The sequence below is a fragment of the Rhinoraja longicauda genome, chromosome 29, assembly GCF_053455715.1.
Source record: "Rhinoraja longicauda isolate Sanriku21f chromosome 29, sRhiLon1.1, whole genome shotgun sequence".
Classification (NCBI taxonomy): domain Eukaryota; kingdom Metazoa; phylum Chordata; class Chondrichthyes; order Rajiformes; family Arhynchobatidae; genus Rhinoraja; species Rhinoraja longicauda.
Window position 1 is genome coordinate 14,901,739 of NC_135981.1, and position 25,711 is coordinate 14,927,449.

General features: G+C 40.7%; 1 protein-coding gene across 1 annotated transcript; it reads left to right on the forward strand.

Moving 5' to 3' along the window:
* Nucleotides 1-83: 83 nt before the first annotated feature.
* On the forward strand, nucleotides 84-24,088 carry psme3 (proteasome activator subunit 3). The gene is made up of 11 exons (XM_078424688.1): nucleotides 84-172; nucleotides 2,827-2,859; nucleotides 3,766-3,828; nucleotides 5,327-5,434; nucleotides 9,198-9,246; nucleotides 17,084-17,196; nucleotides 18,280-18,348; nucleotides 18,689-18,756; nucleotides 19,091-19,145; nucleotides 20,047-20,133; nucleotides 22,653-24,088. Exons 1-11 carry the CDS (start codon nucleotides 131-133, stop codon nucleotides 22,731-22,733), a joined length of 768 nt encoding a protein of 255 aa, XP_078280814.1. The 5' UTR covers nucleotides 84-130; the 3' UTR covers nucleotides 22,734-24,088.
* Nucleotides 24,089-25,711: the final 1,623 nt, after the last annotated feature.

A 25,711-nucleotide genomic window follows, 5' to 3' on the forward strand; every position in this document is an offset into this window, starting at 1 on the left:
GACGCAAGCTCCGGCGCCATTCATGCCCCTGTTGCTATGGGAGCGCAGCCAATGAGAGGCCGGGCTCGCGACCCGTGGCGCACGTGACGTCATCCTCCCGCGCCCGCCGCAGGATCGCGGCGTTTGCAACATGTCGGGGATGCTGAAGCTGGACAATGCGCTTAAGATCAAGGTAACGGCCCGGGCGGCCCCAGCACATCACACTGCACCCCATCCTCACCCCACCCACTCCTGGGCCGAGCTAGCCGGGGGATCCCTCACCCCATCTCCTCTCCCCCCCTGGCTTTGGACCCGGGCCGGCTCCACGCGTGGTTTGATCTCATTATGATCCTCCATCCTTCCCCCGGCGTCCGGGCCGGGCCTCGGCTGGGGAAAGCTGCAGGCTCGGCCCGTCTCCCCCTCCAGCCGCCAGGCTGGGGTCACCAGCCGGCGTCAGCGGCCTGTACCTGAGCGAGCCGGTATGTGGCTGTGCTGTCAGGAGCGAGGCCTCTGGTTTGCACCATCAGAGGCTCTGAACCTATTGGCAGGGGAATGCCCGGCACAATCTCAGAATGTTCTCCATTGTGCTTACTTAAGCCAACCTACTGTCAACTTGCTCTTGGGATCAAATGTGTTCCAACCCCCCCGTAAATGCAGGGAAGCCTCATTAGAATAGGACTTTTTTCCACTTTTCTTTCACCTCACTGATTAGATCTCCCTCCTGAGATATTTCCTCCTCGGACTATGATTTCTGCTTATTGCAACACCCAATCCCCACGTAAAGTTTGTTAAATCATTTCCATAAACGTTAAGTTGTTGCATCTTACAGGCTCGAAGTGTTGACTTCTTGCTGAGACATTCATACAATGGATCGAAAGCTAATTGCTGAAAATACTGAGCAGGTCAGTCAGCATCTCTGGGGAATTTTGGTTAGATCAAATTTCATCAGAATTGGAAACTTTAAAGAAATTTTAACATATAGAGGAAATAGTTAAAGTGAGGGCCTCTGACAATGAAGGCAGGAATAATTAAAAACAAAGGTGACAGGTATTATTGAGTTAATACCAGCTGATATTTTTCAGAAATATAAATTCCTTGTTAATTTCAGCAATACCTTTCTGTTATCAGAATACAAAGATTGATCTATGATGAAGCAAATGAATCGATGATTCTGTTGTGATAGTTAACTGCTCTATTGCTTGATGGGGGTGATGGAGCTCTGTGTATTGAAATGAATAAGCTAAAGGTTAAGTTGGGAATTGTCAAAAGTGAAGGCAGTTGAAAGCCTGAATTTAAGATAAATATAAAAATGTGACTAATAATTCCAATAAAGAATTTTGGAAAAAATAGCAAAAATAAATTTCAGGGATTCTGGCACAAATACATTGGGAAATGACCAAAGGCTACTGATGGAGTTATATGAGTCATGATGGGAGGAGCATTGATGTGCCTAGCTCAATGATTTAGTAAATTTGCAGATGATTTAGAGTTAGTGGAGGTGTTGATAGAGACAGTGCAGACTACGGAATGAAATTGATTAGTTGATAAGATGGGTAGAGCAAAGGCAAATGGAATTTAATCCCAAAAGGGGAAAGATAAGTGAGTAAGAGGTTCAGAAAGGATAAGGAAGAATTTTTTCACACGCTGAGCATTTGGTATCGCAGCAGTGCTGCCTAAGTGGACGCTGGAGGCACATTTGAAACATTCCGGAAAAGTTCTTATAACGTCCATGCCTAGGCTGTTAAATGGGTTAGTATTGATAGAAACCTGATGGTCAATATGGACATGGTGGGCTGAAGGGCCTGGCTCATGCCGTGTGGCCCTGTCATCCCCACCAATAATTTAGGGGAAACAATAAGTTCCTGGTACCACACCCTAGCATTTTACAGTATCAGACATTATAAACCCAAAGGAGACACAAGAGACTGCAGATGCTGGAATTTGGAGCAAATAACATCGGCTGGACGAACTCAGGGCAGGATCTGTATCATTAACCCAAATAATCTATAACCTTTTAACTTGTTTGAAATCTTTCCTTTTCAAACAAATTTAATTTATAGAGAACATTGGTACGTGATACCTATTGAATTGACATTTCAATTCTGATGAAGGGTCCCGTCCCGAAACATCATCTATCCATTTTCTCTAGAGATGCTGCCCGGTCTGAGTTACTCCAGCATTTTGTGCCTTTTTTTTGTAAACTAGCACCTGTAGTTCCTTGTATCCCCTTTTAAATTTATACACACTGCCCGTAGTGTCATTTTGTTGCTTCACCATTAGCATTTGTAATGAAACTGGATTGTATTGTGTAGATTTATATGTGTTTGGTATTCTGTAGCAATATAACAACTGTTTAGCTGATCGATGCTTTTTCAATGGCCTGTCAATCATAAAACATTTCAGCTTTTATATATTTTAGAAGTAATTTCAGCAAACTATCAAAACAGCTTCATCTTGTGTTCCGAAGCATGTTTGTTTTTAACATTGTGAGATTTGGCATATTTTGTGGTAGAGCGGTGACAGCTTTTAGTTTCGACATGAGCTTGTGTTTTCAGATCTTTGGTTAATCTGCTGGCAGATCTTGAGTCTTCAGTCACCCCTTCATTGTGGTCCTGAGCGGTATTGCTTTCCTCCCTCCCCCCCTCCCCCCCCCCCCCCCCCCCCCCCAGGCAAAACTGGTAGTTTTCCTCAACAGATCCAAGAAAAAGTGATGCCAGATTGACAGAAGTTTGATAGATGATTGTCAGTAATCTGATTGTTGGTCTCCTGTTTGAAAATCTGAACAATATTGTGATATAAGTTACAAATTAAAGCTTTATAAAATATCTCTTCTTTTTCTCTGGTTAGGTTGATGCCTTTAGGGAGCGAGTCACTGCTGAAGTAAGTAAACAATCGCTTTGTTTATCAGGAGATGAGTTGGAAACACAAACTGCAGAGCTGTTTCATCACTTATTTGTTTATTGTTTTTATACTATGAATTTTCCTTTACTTACATTTATAGATTTGCTAGTTTCTGGCCTTTAAGGTTTCTTGTTCTACCTGGAGAACAATAACTACAGCTTGTTCTGCTGTAATGCGTTCCATAAAAAATTGGATATAGCGCCAGTGATGAATTAAGGAACACTATTTGTATTGATTATTACATGGATTTTGATCAGGATCATGCGAACCATTTAAAAATTACATTGCAAATTGACAAGAAGAAAAAAGGCTGTTTTGAACTAAACAACAAATGGGATTTAAAAAAAACTTATTTCCATGTAACCTCCCTGCAGTAATCAGACACTGAAAAACACTGTCTGTCGGTTTGATTGCAGGTGACAAGCAATCACTTCTATTGACATTTGTGCTATGATTCTGCAATAAACAATGCCACGTACATTATTTAGTATTTTTAGCTTGCAGTAATAAAAATAAACTTGATATTGAAAGACCTATATTTTTGGAAATCGTTCAGGAAAACAACTTATTGCATGTCTGAAACGCTTGCCCTGAACCCATTGAAACAATTGTCTATATAAATCAAATTTTTATAACACAGGATTTCCTAGGAACGCAACTATCACGTTATAGCAGTATTACCTGTATTGTTTTAAATACTAACCTCCTGAATATGATGGCCTATTTTTACAGCTATTGTACCTGCAAATTAATGAACTGAATAAAATCAGATTTTACTGATAAATTGCTGATATCTACTGTCAGTTGCAGGTGCATTGATCATGTAACACTATTTATTAAAAAGTAAACTAATGTACTTATTTCCATTTTAAATGTGCACTGTAGGCCGAAGACTTAGTTGCAAGTTTCTTTCCAAAGAAGCTGTTGGAACTAGATAGTTTTCTGAAGGTACGATTCACAAATATTTGTTGGGGGTGTGTACGTCTTCAATTGTGGGGCGATAGTTGAGAGGGATTCGGGCGACAGTGGTGTTGTTCTAAATTGCTGATCCATGTTCATTTTGTATTACTATTTCCGTGGGAATATGAGCTTGATTAAGTTATTGCTTTGTGTGGCATTTGTTTCCCATGTATGACGGATTTGTGTCTGTTTAAGCCCATTCAATATAAACTCCACTCCTGACACCTACATCAACAAAGGCTGACATTTTAATGTTGGATTGTGAATGTGTTGCAAGGCCTAAGGTGCCAATGTTGAATGAAATCAAGGCTCTATCTGCTCGCGCTCTCTGGGTGTGACAGATCCCATGACACGATTTCACGGCAAATTACCTCCAGGACACTGGAGAGAATATCTATTCCAGCCACTGTCATTTTGACGAATATATGTCAAGATCATAATCACGAGGTGGCCTTTCAGCCTAACTCGTTCATGCCGACCAAGACACTCCAACCATACGTCCCATTTGCCTACATTTGGCCCATATTACTCAAAACCGTTTGTCAAAATGTATTTTTAATGTTGTTGTACTTGCATCAACTACTTCCTCTGGCAGCTCATTTCATGTAGTCAACACTCTCCGCATGAAAAAGTTGCAACTCGGGTTCCTATGAAAACTTTAGATAGACACAAAAAGATGAAATAACTCAGCGGGACAGGCAGCATCTCTGGAGAGAAGGAATGGTGACGTTTCGGTTCGAGACCCTCCTTCAGACTACTTAGGAATAAGGGAAACGAGAGGTATGGATGATGATGTAGAGAGATAAAGGACAATGAATGATGAAAGATATGCAAAAAAGTAACAATGATAAAGGAAACGGGCCATTGGTAGCTGTTGGGTGAAAACGAGAAGTTGGTGCGACTTTGGTGGGGGAAGGATAGAGAGAGACAGAATACCACTGGGCTGCAAGCTGCCCAAGTGAAATATGAGATGCTGTTCCTACTATTTCCATTTAGCCTCACTAAATGGAGGAGACCAAGGACAGAAAGGTCTGTGTGGGAATGGGAAGCAGAATTAAAGGGTTTAGCAACTGGGAGATCAGGTAGGTTCAGGCGGCCTATTAAAACTTTTCCCTCTCTCCATTATCTTTCCTCCCTCACCCTGTGTGCCTTTTCAGTATGCAAATTGACTGCAGTGTTTACAATTGTGACTACTTATTAAGTGCTTCCCGAAATTGTGAGTGTGCTGTAGAAATCCAATCTTCTTTATTTCCCCGGTAGTTTTCAGTTGAAATTTCTGTTACTTAATGAATAAACTGTGTTCCCACCAATTGTTTGTGTGCTCCAATTGTGCAATAATTTGAATTGGGCAATATAACTAATCCATGAAAGTGCTGACGTGTAACTAGTTGTGGTCCTTACTTTCATGGATTTTGTGTGGAGCCTTTGAATTTGTAGCTGGTATTATAAAATATCACTTAAATAACCGTAAGATAATTCTCTCTAGGAACCTCTCTCGAACATTTCTGATTTGGCAACCATTCACTCAGAGCTCAACCTGCCGGTGCCAGAACCTATAATAATCTCCAACAGTCATGATGGCTTGGACAGTGCAGTGAGTACTTCAGTGAGAGAATGCACGAGTTATCTTGGGATTGTTACCATAACTGTGTACTGAAGGAAATAGCAAACCGTCTTCAAAGCTTGCAAAATTAACATGTAATATCCTAGTTGTTTGCTTTGACAAAGCAAAAGCAAGACTTTATCTTCCTGATGTTTTAGTTTTGTGATTGAAGATTTTATACCTTTTTAGTGAGTAGTTAGTAAAAAGTTGTGTCTAGCATAGCTAAGCTGGATATCTACTATAGTAAAGTTTTATCTGCCCTGGGATAAAAATGTTGGCTGCCTGACACAGTGAATGAATGTTTCTTGTGGAAACCGTGAAATGTTACAAACCACCAATTACCGACAATCATCAACATCAACATATGCAGCTTTCTTGTAATCTCGATTAGTGCTGTCTGCAAATCTCATAGAATTTCTAGTTATCTGGCTGCTTTACAGCTGGTAAACTGGTATGGAGCTATCTTTTGGGATGCAGTCTTAACTTTCAAATTAATGCTGTAACTCAAAGATTCTTTGTGTATTTAATATTTTAGTTTTGAGGTCAACCCAACCAGAGTTTATTGTGCTTCATAGGTCTATATTTAATAAACATGAGATTAGCAGGAATTTAGAAACTAAACTATGATCTTTGGGATTTCTCGTGGGGCCATACTAATGTCATATTTTTTTCATGGTTTTCTAACAGTGGAAAAAGTAGCAGGCAAACTTTCAACTGAAATAAAAGCAGAAAATGGTCGACACACTCATTAGGTCAGGCAGCATCTGTGGGAAGAGAAACCGAGCTAATGTTTCAGGTTGACGATCCTTCATCAGAACTGGGAAAGCGACCAGAGCAATCTTAAACTGCAGGGAGGGTGGAGAAGGAGGTTGTCTTTGATGTGGTAAAACTAAGTTATCTTTGGTTATCTTTGGGAAGGAACTGCAGATGCTAGTTTACACCGAAGTCAGCCACACAATGCTGGAGTAACTCAGACAGGCAGCATCTCTGGAGAGACGGAATGGATAAAGTTTCAGGTTGAGACCCTTCTTCAGGTTATCTGGTCGTTGAATGAATGAGGGCAGTTAGAGAGTGAGAACATAAACAAAGGAAAACAGATTAAAGAATGTAGATGTTGTGAAATGCAGAACAGGGAGGTGTGCTGGGCAGAACATGGCCTCTATTCTCAGAGGGGGGAAGGCAGTAGAACACAACAAACAAGGTGAGCCAATATCACAGGTGGACAGCTGATAGACAGACGTCTAGTTACACGAAGTTGTGGGATTACATATTAAGTCCAGAAGATTGCTATGTGCCCAAGCAGAGGATGAGATGCTTTTCCTCAAGCCTGTATTGGTTCTCGTTGTAACAGTAAAGATGTCAACAAACTGCTGGGTGGAACGAGGAATTAAAGCTGTGGGCAGAGGGGGGCTCGGGGTCACCCTGCAGACTGATCACTGGTGTTCTGTAAATCCATCACCTAATCTGCGTTTGGTTTCTCAAATGTAGAGGAGACTACACTGTGAACACCAAATGCAGCACACTTGACTTCAACTGATCTAGTCTTCAGACGAGTAGGAATAAATATAGTTTCTGTTAACTCATTGTTCCTTTTGAAACATTTTGGGATGTTGTAACTGCTTTAACATAATTCTGGACCAGGTGTAATGGAAACTAAAACTATTTGGCGTTTCAACAAGCTTCAGACCAGTCCAAATATTACACATTGTAAGCCATCAGTGAAAATATATTTTACCCCTCAGTTGTTTGTGTTTGAGGCAAGTACTTGGTATATTTCTATCTACCTTGGAGACTACATTCCTTACCATGCAAGTCAAGATATTCCACACCGTTCCAGAGCAAAGTTAAGGAAGTGTACAAACCTAATCAAGGATGAGTCGCACCCTGGCCACTCCCTCTTTTCCCCTCTCCCACTGGGCAAAAGGTGGGTGAAAACCCACACCTCCAAATTCAGGGACAGTTTCTTCCCATCTGTTATCAGGCAACTGAACCATCCTACTAACAACTGGAGAGCAGTCCTGAGCTAATATCTACCTCATTGGAGACCCTCGGACGAAATTTGATCAGACTTTACTGGACTTTATCTTGCACTAAACGTTATTCACGTTATTTCCTTTATCATGTATCTGTACACTTGATGGCTCGATTGTAATCATGTACTGTCTTTCTGCTGACTGGTTAGCACGCAACAAAGGTTTGTCGCTGTACCTCGGTACATGTGGCAATAAACTAAACTCAACCTATTTGCAGAAATGGATTTGGAAATGTAAATTCTATTGAGGACATAAATTATACAGTAATCTTCCTAAGAAGTATGCTTTGCGATTCCATGTGTTATAAATGATAAGTAATTGTTGTAAACAGTGTTCATCACATTGGGAACCTTTCTCGTGCTGTCTGAATGGAAAAGCTTTTCTAAGTCAAGAGGGAAGAAAGAACAAATAGAATAAAATGGAGGTAACAAAGAATAACTGAAAAAATATATATCCAGAAGGCTGTAATAATTAAAAGATTAAAACGTTGAAGGCAGAAGGATATGGGAGGAGTAATGGGATCACAGAAAGTGTATTGGTCCGTGATGGATTGCAGAGAGGGGGTGAGGAACAGGCAGCAGACCAGTGTCAGAACAACAGGGAAAGGTCATGAAGAAGGGAGGAAAAATACTGAAACTGACTTGGAGACATTTGGAGCCTGTCTACAGTCGAACATCTCTGACCATTTTCGTCACAAACTTGGCAAAATGCACAAGCAATTTAGAAGTCCAACACAAGTTTCCATCTATCGTTGCCAAAACTATTGGATTTACTAAATCTATGAGGTTTAATCTGACAGGTGTGTCTTTGGGTTAATTTAATAATACCTTTTATAGTGCGAGCTGTGAAATGATTATCTGGTGCTGAGCATAAATTATATTGTGTTTAAACAATTTGTGTTCTAGTTTAAGAAGTGTTTAAAATAGTTTCGAGTAGCCACTCACTATTATATTGGCCTGAATACCAATTGGCAGCAGACTGTAAATGTGACACTGGAAAATGCGTCCAAGTATATTAAAACTGCAGAATCTTCTGGCCCAGTGGTGTTGGAAACTGATAATTGAATGTACTCAAAGTAAATCAGCAGATTTCTGGATATTCTTGGAATACAACGGGTTTGGAGCAGGAAAATGCTGCTGAGCTTCAAGATTACCTTCAAGGATGGCAAAGTAGTGGAGCTGCTGCCTCAGCGCCAGGGACTTGGGTTTGATCCTGACCTCGAGTACTGTCTGTGTGAAGTTTGCATGGTCTCCCTGCGACTGTGTGGGTTTCCTCCATGTGCTCCAGTTTCCTTCCACACTCCAAGGAGGTGTGGGTTTGCAGGTTATTCGCCTATTGTAAAATTGCCCCGTGTGTGTAGGAAGTGGATGAGAAAGTGGGATGACAAAGAATAAGTGTGAATGGGTGACCATTGGTCAGAGTGAACTCGGTGGGCCGAAGGGCCTGTTTCGTTGTTGTATCTCTAAACTAAGTTAGTGCTAATCCTATGGCTTCAGAATCCGAATGGCTGCTGCTACTCTTATTTAAGTGAAAACAGTTATGTCTGTACTTGTCTTTTTGTTTGCTTGTATTAAAATTATTATTATTTCTAACTTTTTAGGGTACATAAGCATTTGTTTCAAATCCCATAGCCTTGTTAACCAGAATACTTTTTAGTTTCACTTTCCACTTACTCCTTCCTTAATCTTGTGATTTGACTTTAAATATTTATTTAATTTCAGCCCAACATTAAGAAGAGAAAACTGGAAGACGGTGAAACCAATTGCCCAGGTATTGAAAACTTGCATGTAAAATGCGTGTTTTTTCATTTTTCTGTTGCTGTTCTTACAAATGGTTAAATCTTTAAGTATCCAAAGTGTTTCAGTAGTACAGAATTTAAAGAACGATATTGCTGATCGTAGTGAAAACCACGAAAAAGATGGAGTCTAAAATCATCTTTTTCCAGGAGTTCCTCAGACCTCTGCAAAAGCGAAATCTCTCACGTTTGATGCAAGTTCATTGTGAACCTGGCCTGTTAACGCCCTCTCCACAGTCTGGCTTGCAGATATTTTTAGCACCTCGTTTTCATTCTTCAAACCTCTACTTCTGTCGCCCCCACCACGTAATAGTGTAGAATTCCTGTATGCACTTGTGCATGTTTACATATTGTTTCTTTATTGCTTATTGAAATTGTATTGAGAAAAGTTAAGGTAGGATTGGTTATTGCTAAGAATGCAACCTGTTGAAATGCATTGGGCTGGAGAATCTATCGCTTTGTTCGACATTTTTGTGCACTCTGGAATAGACTTGTTGTAAACCCATTTTGATGTAATACTTGGAGCACGTATCTAAGGTCCTGGTTCTCCAGAATGGATGCAGAGGTGTGTGAGCAGCGTGGGCGTCGCACACTGAAATAGCCCTTAGCCGGAGGGTCACGGCTGCTTCAGTGTTTCTGGAGGGGGCTGACGTTCCCTGTCCCCTACCTACCCCAACTAATCTCCCTGAGCTCTGTGGTCTACAATAGCAGAAGCTGTTGTGTGAGGGACCGTAGACAAGGTCGTTTCAAATGCTCACAATGCCTTGAGTACAAGCAAGTTTAGTTGCAGTTTAGTTTATTATCATCGTGCGTATCGAGGCACAGTGAAAAGCTTTTTGTTGCGCGCTATCCAGACAGTGGATAGACTATACATGCTTGCAATCAGGCCGGGGTATAGATTTTTGGGAAGGATATTTAATGCAAGGGAGGAGATGCATGTTACGATAAGGACCATTGTTGATAATTAATGCTGATAATCTTTTGAAAAATTAATCGGTTAACAGTCCAAAGATAAAGGTAAAAAGGATTATTAAAATATTTAACCCCACAGATATCTGCAGATAGGTTAGAAAGGTTCAGGTTTATTATTGTCCCATGTAGCAAGGTACAATGAAAAGCTTTGTCCTGCATGCTATCCAAACAGATCAAATATACCATACATGAATTCATTCAAGTCAAACTCAAGTACAATAGATAGAGCCACGGGGAAGATACAGAGTACAGAATATAGTTCTCAGCATCGCAGCGCATCAGTTCCATAGACAAACGTCCAATGTCTTCAATGGGGTAGGGCAATATCCTGGCTTATGGAAGGATCGTTCAGAAGCTTGATAACAAAGAGGAAGAAGCAATGTGAGGAATTATCAGTTTAGGGAGGAAGCTGCCAATATTGTCTGATTTTTTTGTCCTATGTATTTCTTGATGCGCCAAATGGCCTAATTCTGCTCCTATCACTTACGATCTTATGATGAGGGTTTGACAGCACTGGGCCTGTACTCGCTGGAGTTCAGAAAAATGAGGGCGGACCTAATTGAAACGTACAGAATAGTGAATGGCTTGGGTAGAGTGGATGTGGAGAGGATGTTTTCACTAGTAGGAGAGTCTCAGGGTAGAGGTCATAGCCTCAGAATTAAAGGATGTTCCTTTAGGAAGGTGATGAAGAGGAATTTCTTTAGTCAGAGAATGGTTAATCTGTGGGATTATTTTCCACAGCAGGCTGTGGAGGCCAAGTCAATGGATATTTTTAAGGCAGAGATAGATAGATTATTTCATTAGTATGTGTGTCAGGAGTTATGGGCAGGAGAATGGGGTTAGGAGGGAGAGATAGATCAGCCATGATTGAATGGCGGAGTAGACTTGATGGGCCGAATGGCCTAATTCTGCTCCTATCACTTATGACCTTTCACCTATTTCTACCTGTCCCAATTCAATAAGAACATTATTTAAATTCTCTCAGAATAATTCTGCTGTTCCTGCAAGTTTCTCTGCCTTTTTTAATCTGTTTTCCTTGCATGGGATTAAATTTAATAATCCATTGTTTTATCTTTCATCTTTAAACCGTCAACAGAAGGCACTATTTAACGTGTCAGCATTGGTCTTTATGCATCAAACACATCTCCGCGCACTACCTGCCCTTCCCAAAAGCACAACTGCTTTATTCATTTTTATTCCTGCTTAGCTTGCAACTGAAATTCAGTTAGTGTTAAACCACATCACGTTGAGATATTAGTTTCTAATTTCACATATTTTAATGCCAAATTATCATATATTTTGTACACCCGTCCCATTATATTGGAATTTTCCTGCAAATTTCTCATCATCAAAGTAATTTTACATACATTTCCCTGTACAAATCATTCTTTTGCTCAATTCTTAAATGTAATTTTAACTGGATCTGTTTTCACTCCCTCAGTTTAATCTCTCCTGCCTGCCTCATCTCAGTTCAAATAGTTTCTTCTATGTCCGTTTTTGCTAGTTCTCAAGATATTGTTTATCTTTCTGGAATGGCTTCCATCTTCCTTTAGAGAAGGCACTCTTCCTGATACTGAGCATTTCAAGTTTCCTAAACTGGCGCTTGCCCAGAAATAAAGTCCCGGGTTGTTCGCCTTGAACCTCCATCGCAACATTTCTACGGCGTGTCATGTAATGATGTGTGCAGACCACATGCGTAGAGTTCTCTTATTACCCATTTAGTTCACATTCAAAGAAGAGATTTGCCCCTGCATGTCAATATTTTAAGGATCTCTGCATTCTAACCTTAACTTGCGTATGAAATTTTGTTACCAGCATTGGCCAGTGCGACAGTACTTGCCCTTCTATTGATGGCATTCTGGGCCAATGAATCTTGGTATGCAATCTTTTCCTTTTGTTGGAATACTAATGGACAGCGGTAGAGTTGCTGCCTTACAGCACTTGCAACGCCAGAGATCCGGGATCGATCCCAACTGTGGGTGCCGCCTGTACGGAGTTTGTATGTTCTCCCCGTGACCGCTTGGATTTTCTCCTAGATCTTCCGTTTCCCCCCACACTCCAAAGACGTACAGGTTTGTAGGTTAATTGGCTTGGTATAAATGTAAATTGTCCCTTCTGTGTGTAGGATAGTGTTAATGTGCGGGGATCGCTGGTCGGCGCGGACTCGGTGGGCTGAAAGGCCTGTTTCCGCGCTGTATCTCTAAACTAAACTAAGCTTTGTAGCCTACGGGAACACATACTATTTATCCTTGGTGCAGCATCTGAAATATAACGATTACACAGTTCTTCTAAATTCCATGGATATCTTTCTTGATTGCAGACTATTAACTTACAAGAAAATTATAGACAATAGACAATAGGTGCAGGAGTAGGCCATTCAGCCCTTCGAGCCAGCACCGCCATTCAATGCGATCATGGCTGATCACTCTCAATCAGTACCCCGTTCCTGCCTTCTCCCCATACCCCCTCACTCCGCTATCTTTAAGAGCTCTATCCAGCTCTCGAAAGCATCCAACGAACTGGCCTCCACTGCCTTCTGAGGCAGAGAATTCCACACCTTCACCACCCTCTGACTGAAAAAGTTCTTCCTCATCTCCGTTCTAAATGGCCTACCCCTTATTCTTAAACTGTGGCCCCTTGTTCTGGACTCCCCCAACATTGGGAACATGTTATCTGCCTCTAATGTGTCCAATCCCCTAATTATCTTATATGTTTCAATAAGATCCCCCCTCATCCTTCTAAATTCCAGTTTATACAAGCCCAATCGCTCCAGCCTTTCAACATACGACAGTCCCGCCATTCCGGGAATTAACCTAGTGAACCTACGCTGCACGCCCTCCATAGCAAGAATATCCTTCCTCAAATTTGGAGACCAAAACTGCACACAGTACTCCAGGTGCGGTCTCACCAGGGCCCGGTACAACTGTAGAAGGACCTCTTTGCTCCTATACTCAACTCCTCTTGTTACGAAGGCCAACATTCCATTGGCTTTCTTCACTGCCTGCTGTACCTGCATGCTTCCTTTCATTGACTGATGCACTAGGACACCCAGATCTCGTTGAACTCCCCCTCCTCCTAACTTGACACCATTCAGATAATAATCTGCCTTTCTATTCTTACTTCCAAAGTGAATAACCTCACACTTATCTACATTAAACTGCATCTGCCATGTATCCGCCCACTCACACAACCTGTCCAAGTCACCCTGCAGCCTTATTGCATCTTCCTCACAATTCACACTACCCCCCAACTTAGTATCATCTGCAAATTTGCTAATGGTACTTTTAATCCCTTCGTCTAAGTCATTAATGTATATCGTAAATAGCTGGGGTCCCAGCACCGAACCTTGCGGTACCCCACTGGTCACTGCCTGCCATTCCGAAAGGGACCCATTTATCCCCACTCTTTGCTTTCTGTCTGTCAACCAATTTTCTATCCATGTCAGTACCCTACCCCCAATACCATGTGCCCTAATTTTGCCCACTAATCTCCTATGTGGGACCTTGTCGAAGGCTTTCTGAAAGTCGAGGTACACCACATCCACTGACTCTCCCTTGTCAATTTTCCTAGTTACATCCTCAAAAAATTCCAGTAGATTTGTCAAGCATGATTTCCCCTTCGTAAATCCATGCTGACTCGGAATGATCCCGTTACTGCTATCCAAATGCTCAGTTTCTTCTAGTTTGAAGAATCTTAACAATTAAAGCAACGGTTTCATCATTCCCTCCATAAAAAGGAGGAGGTGGCTTTGTGTGATACCATATTGCAATGTCAGTTAATAATTCGGAGATCTTGACATGTTTATTCACTAATTATACATTTATTACATAATGAATGTTTGCTGTAAAATCTTGGCCCACGCTACCTATTTCGGAGAAGGGGGGGCTGGGAGAGGGAGGATTTGGCCAAGCCATGTAAACATCACGGTTCACCATTCCCCAGTCTAAAACAAACATTAATTCTCCATGACGCTCTGCTTCTGTTAGTTAGCCAAATTAGTGTCCATGTCCAATGTCTCTGATATGCCGTGTGCATCAGCTTTGCTTACAAATCTATTATATATTGTATGAAGAGGAAGCTTGTTGCTTTTTTCTTAGTATGGCTGTATGGAAATTCAAATTTCAATGTACCTTAATTGGTACATGTGACAACTGACCTTGAAAGCCTGCTGCAAGTCCATGTACGTTGCATTTTCTACATTACTCTCATCTACTTTACCTGTTGCCTCATCAAAAAATACTCTCAATCTGTCCTGGCTTTCCGCAGTTAGTCCATGGAGTGGTTGGACCAGTGCCTCTGATTTAGAGTAATAGAATCATACAGTGTGGAAACAGGCCCTTCGGCCTAACTTGCCTACACCAACCAATATGCCCTTTCTACACGAGTCCCACTTGCCTGTGTTTGGCCCATATCCCACTAAACCTGTCCTTTCCATGTACCTGTCTAACTGCTTCTTAAACGTCGCAATAGTCCCGGCCTCAACTACCTCCTCCGGCAACTCATTCCATACACCCACCCTTTGTGTGAAAAAGTTACCCCTCAGATTCCTATGAAATCTTTCCCCTTTCACCTCAAAACCTATGCCCTCTGGTTGCTCCCCTATTTCCTCCCATTCTTTGCTAAAAATCCTCAGATGCACCTTGTTCGGTCCTGGTGGATTATCCACTTTAAATTTAGCCCGTTTTCTAACCCATCCATAATATGTTTTTAACCTAGTATTTCAACTATCTTCCTCGATATTGTTTTGGAAGTCTCCTCTGATTGTGAAGATAGTTGCAAATTATTCATTTAGTGCCTTAAATCGTGCCCTCAGCATCCATGAACAAGGTAGGAAACACATCCATGAACAGGGGTGGCACGGTGGCGTAGCAGTAGAGCTACTGCCTTACAGTGCCTGAAACCCCGGGTTCAATCCTGACTAGGGGTGCTGTCCCTACGGAGTTTGTACGTTCTCCCCATGACCTGCATGGGTTTTCTCCGAGATGTTCACACTCCAAAGACGTACAGGTTTGTAGGTTAATTGGCTTGATGTAAATGTAAAAATTGTCCCTGGTGTGTGTAGTGTTAATATGCGGGGGTTACTAGTCAGCACGGACTCAGTGGGCCGAAGAGCCTGTTCCGCGCAATATATCTCTAACCTAAACTAAAAAGATAAACATGTTACAATTTTGTTCTTACTAGGACCTGCTTCCCCATGAACTACCTGATCTTTTACTATTTATTTGCCTTCAAAATACCTTTGTATTTCAGTTTCTATTGGCAGCTAATATTTTCTCCTATGTTCTCTTTGTTTCTCTTATATTAATTTTCACTTATTTTTGGGTTGTTGGATGTATTTACACTTATCATGAGCAGTTGCTTTTAGTCGGTTTAACTTCCTCTGTATCTCTATGGTCATCTTGGAAGCTCTGGAATTTTCTCCACTTGCCTTCCTTAAAGGCAGTCAATTGTTCTGTAACAGCTACCTGTGACGTGTTCCCAGGGCAGATCCATCCACATCTCGCTGAAGTTGTGCTTGCTCCATTTTATTATGTTCACCTTTTGCACTTGTTTTAAAACACTGCATTCGGTAATTTCATTGCAATTCTCCTCTCGCCCAGTATTTCACTGAGCTGGTTTTAATTTGCATGCACAACTTTACAATTGTGTAATATCGATAACTCCCTCAGGATTTGTTCTAAATGATCATTTATCTTATCAGTGCTTTTTTTTGTGGACAAAAGGGTGCTGGAATGCACATCAATTAAAAATTAGGCCATGTTTATCAACAGTTTTTTCCCCAACATATCCAATGTTGGGAACACTTTAACTTGTAGTATAATAACTGAGCTCGTAGTCTAAACAAATAAATGTTCCAATTCATTCACTTCATTGGGTAAGCACGATTAATAAACATATGTGTCACGTTAGAGGTGCCGTCAGGCCGTTTGTCACAAAGAAAGCACTGGGTTGTACTATAAAATTGTCAAGTTGTAAAATAAATTCTAAATACCAAGTTAAAAGACTGAGTGATTGTTTATTTTTAATTCTAACCAACTCTATTGCAGTTTGCTTTGGGTACAATTCTTTTGAGATAAGACTGTTTTATCTCTCGAGTCCAGGTTACACGTTATCTAAACCCTTGCCTCTACGGTTTGACGTTGTCACCATGTTATCTCATTTTCATATTGGGATCAAATGAGAACGGTGTGTTGTTGTATAGAATTTATGGAGATGGGACATTGTCTTATGACTGGAGAATTAAACTGATTGAGACCTCCATCTCAGTTCCTACAGATTTGTATAAGTGTTAGTGTAAGTCAAGAAATTACAACACAGCACACTCCTGAGATGCAAGAAAGAATGTTTCCTCTGCACTGATTAAGGCTATTTTTGATCAATGTTTGAAATCCAGCTCCAAAATATGATTTCTGGAAGTTCATATGGCTGCTTGTTAGTCATAGAATTCTTCAGCAGATAAAATAAGTCCTTTGGCCCACCAAGTCCATCCTACATTAATCTCTTTTTTTCCGCGCCCTGAATTCTCATCAACTGCCCCTAGATTCCCGGATTTTTGGTTCCATTGTTAAGAAACTGCATCTTTGTTAATCGATTTGCAGTATTGCAATTTTTTTAATGCATTCAACAAAACACGCTTAGAATTTGAAATTAAAGTTGAAATTGCAACTGGAGGACGCAAAGTGCTGGAGTAACTCACAAGATCAGGCAGCATCTCTGGAGAACATGGATAGGTGACGTTCTGGGTTGAGACCATCCTATATTGCATTGCATTATACCCTGATTTTTTATTTTTTCCCCTTTCTGCTTGAGCAAATGGTCTAATTAACATTGCAATTACAGGTACAAAAGTGTTTATCATGCCGAATGGAATGCTCAAGAGCAACCAGCAACTCGTGGAGATGATTGAGAAAATAAAACCAGAAATCAGGACACTTATGGAGAAATGCAATACAGTAAGTGATAAATTGTGAAACTTCCTGTGGGTTGCAACCAGGTCAAAAGCTTTAATCCAACGTGACATAAAGTGCTGGAGGAACGCAGCGGGTCAGGCAATATGTGTAGGAGGAACTGCAGATGCTTGTTTAAACCGACGATAGACACAAAAAGCTGGAGTAACTCAGCGGGTCAGATAGCATCTCTGGAGAAAAGGATTAGATGACTTTTCAGCCGAGACCCTTCTTCGGTATCTGTGGAGGGAACGGACAGATCACATTTTGGGTCAGGGCCCTTCTTCAGACAGATGGAGTGAAAAAAGAGATGTGGAGGTGAGGTGAGTGATACAGCTGAGGGAGGGGTGATTGGCAGATGGGTTGGAGTAAGTAGAGGTGAGAAGGAGATAGAAGGGTGTCAGGTGGAGAGAGAAGGAGTGAAGTGTAAAGCTGGAGGGGGTGTTAGAGGAGAAAGAGGGGGGATAAATGAGAAATATGGGACTTGGGGATGTAAGAGGAATGAATGGAGGATGGGAAATGAGCTGGGGGACTGGGGTGTTTTGGGAAGAGGAAAGGGTATTAGTAATTGGCAATGTTTAATCCAACATCTGTTTGTGACTTTGGCCTGCTCCCTCGTGCCTCAGGTGAAACTGAACACAGTCCCACTAGTGAGAATTTCCCGCCAGTTGAGAAAATCCTGCTCTCGTGAGTTTGTGGTTGTTTAATACTGTAAACTCTAGAGAAATATAAGTAACAAAGGCTTGACCTACTGTTTATTTGACTTTCTAGCAGCCTGCGAATGAATAAAATTTATTAAGCTGACCAGAAAACTCCTCACCATCTTGTTCTTTCCTCAGTTCTGACTAAATTAAAAATCCTAGACCAGCTGTTGGCATATAATAACGTCAGCAACGCCAAGTTAACATTTTGTTCTATTTTTATTCTCCACATGTCATACGGTGAAACTGCACCGAATAAAATAATCAGGGCAGCAGACAGGAAGTGGGTTTTTTTAACTGTTGTTATCTGAGCTTCCTGTAAATGTTTGTGCAGCTGTTTAATAATTCTATTTTACACAAATGAAATTCATTTTATTAACCACTTTAGGTTAAAATGTGGGTTCAGCTGTTGATACCGAGGATAGAAGATGGCAACAATTTTGGTGTTTCTATTCAGGTGAGAAATTTTAATGTGTCCAGTACTTTAGATTGTAATTTACTTATTTTATGAAGCCTTGTTAAGTTTGCATTTTGCTTTTCGGGGTGATTATTTTTGCTGGGTCGGGCCAGTGAATTGTCAGCTGGGAATGGATGGTCTTGGAACTTGGGCAGAATATTATAGTCAACCTTCCATTTTGAAATGAATATTTTCTCAGGGAATCGATGGCGACTACTCCTTCAAAACAACGTTGGATACCTGGCACGTGATGTCGAGATGCTTCCCACAAACTTTTCTGCCACAGTACCTTGGTTGTTGCTACATTTTTTAAATTTTTCATTCTCCCACACAATTGCAGGAAGAGACCGTTGCAGAACTTCGAACAGTTGAAAGTGAAGCTGCTTCGTATTTGGACCAAATCTCCAGGTAAATACAAATCTTGATGTAAAATCAGTACCTGAAAGCATCCATGTTTCTCTTTTAGCTGAAACATTTCAGAGAACAAGCTCAAATGGAAAGTTGATTACATTTTTTGATTTCTGACTTGTTTTTTAAAAAAACAGCAGCACCAGCTCAAACTGAATACATGGAAAGCTGTTTAAAAAAAATGATTTCTGACATTAAAAAAAAAAACATTAGCACTACAGAGAATATTAATGTTCTAAGTATAACAAGAATTACCATCCTTTAAATTTTATGGAAGTAAATCACACTCAGTCTCTGATTCTTTAAACTTCTAAAGCATGGTGCTTTCTTTCAGATATTACATTACAAGAGCAAAACTGGTGTCCAAAGTAGCTAAGTATCCCCATGTGGTAAGTGGAATCAGCTCTATTTCAACTTGACTCGCCAAAACTAACAACGAGTGCCAAGAACACGTTGGACGTAGAATGAATGAATTAATGAATATGAACATTGAATATTAATATTAATATTTTTTGTTGTAACAATGTGACCAAAATACATGGTGTTGAGTATTCTTTTATACAAATCTATTGAAATGATCCAACGCTTCCCTACTTAAACATCCCCTCTTGCTGGATTTCTCACAACAATTTACCCGAATTATTGAATCTAAATACTAGGTGCCAATTGTTTCCTGAAATCCATATTTCAAATTTTGTGCTCTCAAAACTATTTCTGAGTTTCCCTTTACACATTAAGAATAGTGTCAGTGGTGATACAACGGGACTGCAGATGCTGGAACCTTGAGCAAAATCAAAATGATGGAGGAACTCGACAGGTCAGTCAGTAACTGTGGAGGAAAATGAATATACATCAGTCTGAAGAAGGGACCTGTCCCGAAACGTCATTTGTCCATTCCCTCCACGGACATAGAATCTTACAGCATGGAAACAGTCCATTCGGCCCAACTTGCCCACACCTGCCAACATGTTCCATCTACACTAGTCCGATTTGGCCAACATCCCTCTAAACCTGTCCTATCCATGTACCTGTCTAAATGTTTCTTAAACGTTGCAATAGTACCTGCCTCAACTATCTCCTCCGGCAGTTCGTTCCATATATCCACCACCCTTTGTGTAAAAAAAGTTACCCCTCAGGTTCCTATTAAATCTTCCACCCCTCACCTTAAACCTATGTCCTCTGGTTCTCGATTCCCCTACATGGCAATGATTCAGCACTAACCAGAGTTTTGAATATTGGCCAATGATTTAACTATCACTAGCACAATAATTTGCCTGTTTTTGATTTTAGGAAGATTATCGTCGCACTGTATCAGAAATTGATGAAAAGGAATACATCAGCCTTCGATTAATTGTGTCTGAGCTGAGAAATCAATACGTAAGTATAAATTCAGTCCAAACCAACAATGATCCAGACAAACAAAAAACAACCTCACTTCTGGTTTTTGATCTCAGGCTGTACTTTTAGAATTTTTGTTTTTAGTTGGAAAGGGACCTCCTGTGACTTCACTTTTGTTGAAAAGACATCTGCTTGCACGTTAGTTTTATTCTTAATTCGTGCATTTCCTAAGTGGCAATTGAAGTGGGCTTCTTGTTTCCCTTCAAAACTGCAGAATGGAAAATTTCCCTGTGAATCTTTGGAGATATACATGAGCATTCTAATTCCCACGCGAACTATGTAAGAAGATTCAATAATGTTGAAGCGCTCAGAGTTTGTCAGGAACCGTAAGCTTGTTGTATGTTTTATTAACATCCAAAGTCCCTCCTTTCCATTATATTTATGTGGATATTAATGGTGTAGTAGGATAGGTGTTCTATTCGAATAGTATAAGCACAGAAATAGGCACTTCGGCCCACAATGTCCATGCCGAATCAGAATCTCCAAGGTTTGCCATGTTGGGATGTATAATACAATATCCAAGACCAATTATTAATTGAGTCTGGCTCATCAGTAGTCAGTAATGGCAGATTTTAAATGTTGGGATTCTTCAAAATAAGTTTCTGTTAGTCATACAAAACATTGATGTATCCAGTCAAGTATCTTGGCTCAGTAAGGACCAGGAAACGTCGGAGTTTTCTTTTTGTTGATGGCACAAGCACTTTTTAAGATGCTTGTATTTATCCCATTTCATTTTAGGGAGCCAAACGATGTATTTCATCTTGTACTAAACTTCCAGGATTTGAATCATTGCTTTGCATACCAGCAGGGAAAATTTTAGTTCTGAATTGAATAAAGAGAATTTCTGCATATTTCCCAGCATGGACCTTTCGAATTGGAGTCCTAGTCACACGGTACAGAAATAGGTCCTTCAGCCCGACCCATCCATGCTGACCAAGATATCCCTTCTAAGCCAGTACCATTTGCCCACATTTGGACCTTATTCCTCTAACATTTTTCCTATACATTTACCTGTCCAAATGTTCTTTTTAAACATCGTTGTTGTATCTGCCTCAACCTCCTCTGGCAGGTTGTTCCATATTCGCAGAATCCTCTGAAACAGTTGCCCCTCAGGTTCCGATTAAATATTCCCCCCCCCCCCCCCTCACCTAAACCTGTGCCTTCTAGTTTTTGATTCTCCTATCCTGGGAAAAAGACTGCGCATTCACCTTACCTATTCCCCTCATGATTTTATGCATCTCCAATCAGATCACCCCTCGGCCTCCTGTGCTCCAAGGTATAAAGTCCTAGCCTGCCCAACCTCGCACTAAAGATCAGGCCCTCAATTCCTGACAACATCCTCGTAAATGTTCTCTGTACTTTTTCCAGCTTAATGGCATCTTTCATATAGGAGGACCAAAGCTGAACACAGTACTCCCAAGTGCAGCCTCATACTGTGAACCTAAATTAATGTCCTATCACATATTGTTTAGAGTTGCAACCATTCCATTTCATAAGTTCTAAGAGCAGAATTGGGCCATTCAGACCATCAAGTTTACTCCGCCATTCAATCATGGCTGATCCAATTTTCCCTCTCAACCCCATTCTCCTGCCGCCTCCCCATAACCTCTGACACACTTTTAAAATCAAGAAACTGTTAATCTCCAACTAAAAAATATCCATTGACTTGGCCTCCATAACCGTCTGTGACAATGAATTCCACAGATTCACCACCCTCTGACAAATTAAATTCCTCCCTATATTCTTTCTAAAGGTACATCCTTTTATCCTGAAATATGGCCTCTGGTCCTAGATCCTCCCATTAATGGAAACATCCCCTCCACATTCACTCTATCCAGGCCTTTCACTATGCAGTAAGTTTCAATGAGGTCCTCCCCTCTTCCTTCTAATAAACCAATGAATACAGGCCCAGTGCCTTCAAATGCTCATTGTATGTTAACACAATCACTCCTGGGATCATTCACATAAACCTCCTCTGGACACTCTCCAACGCCAGCACATCCCTCCTCGGATATGGGGCCCAAAACTGCTCACAATACTCCAAATGCGGTCTGACTAGTGCCTTATAAAGCCTCAGCATTACATCCCTGTTTTTATGTTCTATTTCATTGTATTCTATTTGAGAGAAGCTCCTTTCATCTAAGTTTGGATTAAGTTGGAAAGAGTGCAGAGAAGATTTAAGAGGATGTCTCGCACTAGAATCTGATTGACCGTTATGTATGAGAGACAAACTATGAACCCTTTTGGTTTCAAATCCACTGGCTTGTACTTGGAAAGAACATAGAAAAGCATAGCGCAAGAACAGGCCCTTCGACCCACAATTGCTGTGCCAGACATGATGCCAAGATAAATTGCCCAAACTAATGTTGGCTGATTTTTATCTGAGCTTTGAATTGAATCCAGGCCACGTGATTGAAGAGAGACTGACTGTTACGGCCTTTCCCAGGAAGAGTGGAATTGTAAATTTTACAACGTTACATTTTTTTCCTCCCCTACAGGTAACGTTACATGACATGATCCTCAAAAACATTGAAAAAATTAAACGGCCCCGGAACAGCAATGTAGATGCACTGTATTAACATGCATGCCCCGCGAAACGGAATCTGACCTTGGTAACCCAAATATAAGACCATGATTGCCTTGGCTTATTGTGTGAGATTGGTCTTGCTGCAGGAGAAAGACGTTTGTTGGAAAATGAAGCACAGGGTTGGTTGCATTTTAGTGAAATAACCAATAAGGATATCCATTCTTTTATTTTTGTGATGTATAAGAGGTTTTTTTAATCCTCAGGAAATCTGTCCCATTTTGCTCTGCAGAATCTCTTTGTAATGTACAGTATTAGTGATCTTAGGAAGAAATTTAGTTTGGACGCAGGTTTTATTTCAAAACGTAGCATCTTCACATCCATCAAAAACTTTGTGATTCATGAAAGCGGATGTACAAAATATCCTGTAAATTCAGAATGATTATTCATGTACAACTATTACACACAGGGAACCACTCACCAAACGCGAGCCGCTTGTTTGCAGGCGGCTTGTTATAAATAAGAGCAATTATTGCACCGTATTTTACATTTGTTGTCCCTTTCTTTTCCCTCTCCTAATCTGCACACGTTGTTTATTTTAGACGGAAGTTATTTGAAAATGTTCTTTTAAAATAAAAAGTAGTGCCGTATGTTTAGTGTGAAACCTCCATGGTGAGGCATAATGAAGTTACAAATTCTACGTAAATTACGTATTTCTGTGATTTGTTCTAACTGCCCTAAATTAGGATACAGAGCCTTCGTCCCTCCAGTTAAACGTTTTCGATTTTCCTTTTCTTGTGAAGTTACCCACAGTTTTTAAACTCTTAACTCGGCACTATGCTGAAAACTGTCTGTTCACCTTTTTCCCTGCAAGCTTTGTGAACTTTCTGCTCATTAGTCAAAGGTTTGGGTGGGTGGGTGAGAAGGGAGGGGATATTGCAAGGCGTTTAAAAATGTCCATTGAGCCCAACCTTTAGAACATGACAATGATAAAACTATATTTAAAAACAAATAAAACATGCCTCCGAGATAATTTGTGTTGAGGTCTGTATATGATCTATCCAATAACATTTTTATATAGATTAAAAAATCTGTTTACATGCATGAAGCAGTGTTCCGGGAAAATTATATTAAAGGCTACAGAACAAAATGTCCTATAATGCAGATTGATGTAATGGTGTTATTGTGCCAGTTAATATGTTGTGTTTATGGAAGCAAATTAACATGAAACAGATACCTTTTTTTTAAAGAGTCTAAATCAAAGTTACTACCTATTCTGGAAAGCTAGGTACAAAGAGGAAATGATGGAAATACTCAGCACGTTTAAAGGGAATTGACTTTTAGTTTAGAGACAGATACAGCCTTATAACGGTGGCACGGTGGCGCAGCGGTAGAGTTGCTGCTTTACAGCGAATGCAGCGCCAGAGACTCAGGTTCGACCCTGACTACGGGCGCCGTCCGTACGGAGTTTGTACGTTCTCCCCGTGACCTGCGTGGGTTTTCTCCGAGATCTTCGGTTTCATCCCACACTCCAAAGACGTACAGGTATGTAGGTTAATTGACTGGGTAAATGTAAAAAATTGTCCCTAGTGTGTAGGATAGTGTTAATGTGCGGGGATCGCTGGGCGGCACGGACTCTGTGGGCCGAAGGGCCTGTTTCCGCGCTGTATCTCTAAATCTAAAAAAAAAAATAACAGGCCATTCTGCTCACCGGATCCAAGACAACCATTCATCACTTATTCTATGTTATCCCACTTTTTCATCCGCACCAAACACACTCAAGGCCATTTACAGAGGCCAATTGACCTACAAGCCCACACATCTTTGGGATGTCGGTGGAAACCAGAGCACCCAGATGAAACCCATTCGGTCACATGGAGAACATGCAAGCTCCACGCAATTAGTAACCGAGGTCAAGATTGAACGCGGTCTCCAGTGATGTAAGGCAGCAGCTCTGCCAGTTGCACCAGTGGCCTCATGTTATCTTTAGAAATATCTTTCATTCATTTGTTCTATACCTCTCTGTAAATCACCGTCTATATCTCTCGTTTCCCTTTCCCCTGACTCTCAGTCTGAAGAAGGGTCTCAACCCGAAACGTCACCTATTCCTTTTCTCCAGAGATGCTGTCTGACCCACTGTTACTCCTGCTTCTTGTGTCTGTCTTTGGTTTAAACCAGCATCTGCAGTTCTTCCTACACGTCTAGTCTGACATGTTTCGCTCTCAATAGAACTAACGTGACATGCAGACATTTAGAGTATTTTCAAACATATTTGAAAACACCATTCTGCTCATTAGTTTCATACAATTGATTTTGTTTCATTTCACTATGTTGTTTTCTTTCCTCATTGTACTATCCTTTCTTGCACCAGCGTTAACTAGGTGTCTGAGTAACCAATGCCTATGAAGTAAGGCAGTGGCAATGAAATCTGTTAGTAACTTTACTCTAATTTCTCTGAAAACAAATGTAAAAATTGAAAGAAAGAACAAAGCCTGTATTACAAGGATTACATTAGCTTGTGGTAACTGGCACTCGATGATCTGAACATGTTTGTTCAAGAAGCCATGGACTTGCTGGCCAAATGGATTTTACTCATGCACGTTCTACACAGACTTCATTTTGACATTTGAAAATCATTACAGTGCAGTTGGTGCCACAAACAGCAGCGAAAGGCTTTGTTAAACTTATCTCCAGCAGTGTTTTACATTGAGCAATAACAACATTTTAGACACAAAGTGCTGGAGTAACTCAGAGGGTCAGGCAGCATCTTGAGAAAAAGGATGGGTGACATTTCAGGTCCGAAACGTCACCAATCCTTTTTTCTCCAGAGAGGCTGCCTGACCCGCTGAGTTACTCCAGCACTTTGTGTCTATCTACAGTATAGGCCAGCATCTGCAGTTCCTTCCTACACAATAGCAACATTTTGCTGATTTTAAAATCATTGTTAATTTGAGATCACCACCGGACAGGATACTTTCCTCAGGAATCCGCTGTAGATTCTAAATAATCTTTGCTCTAAAACTTTTTTTAAAA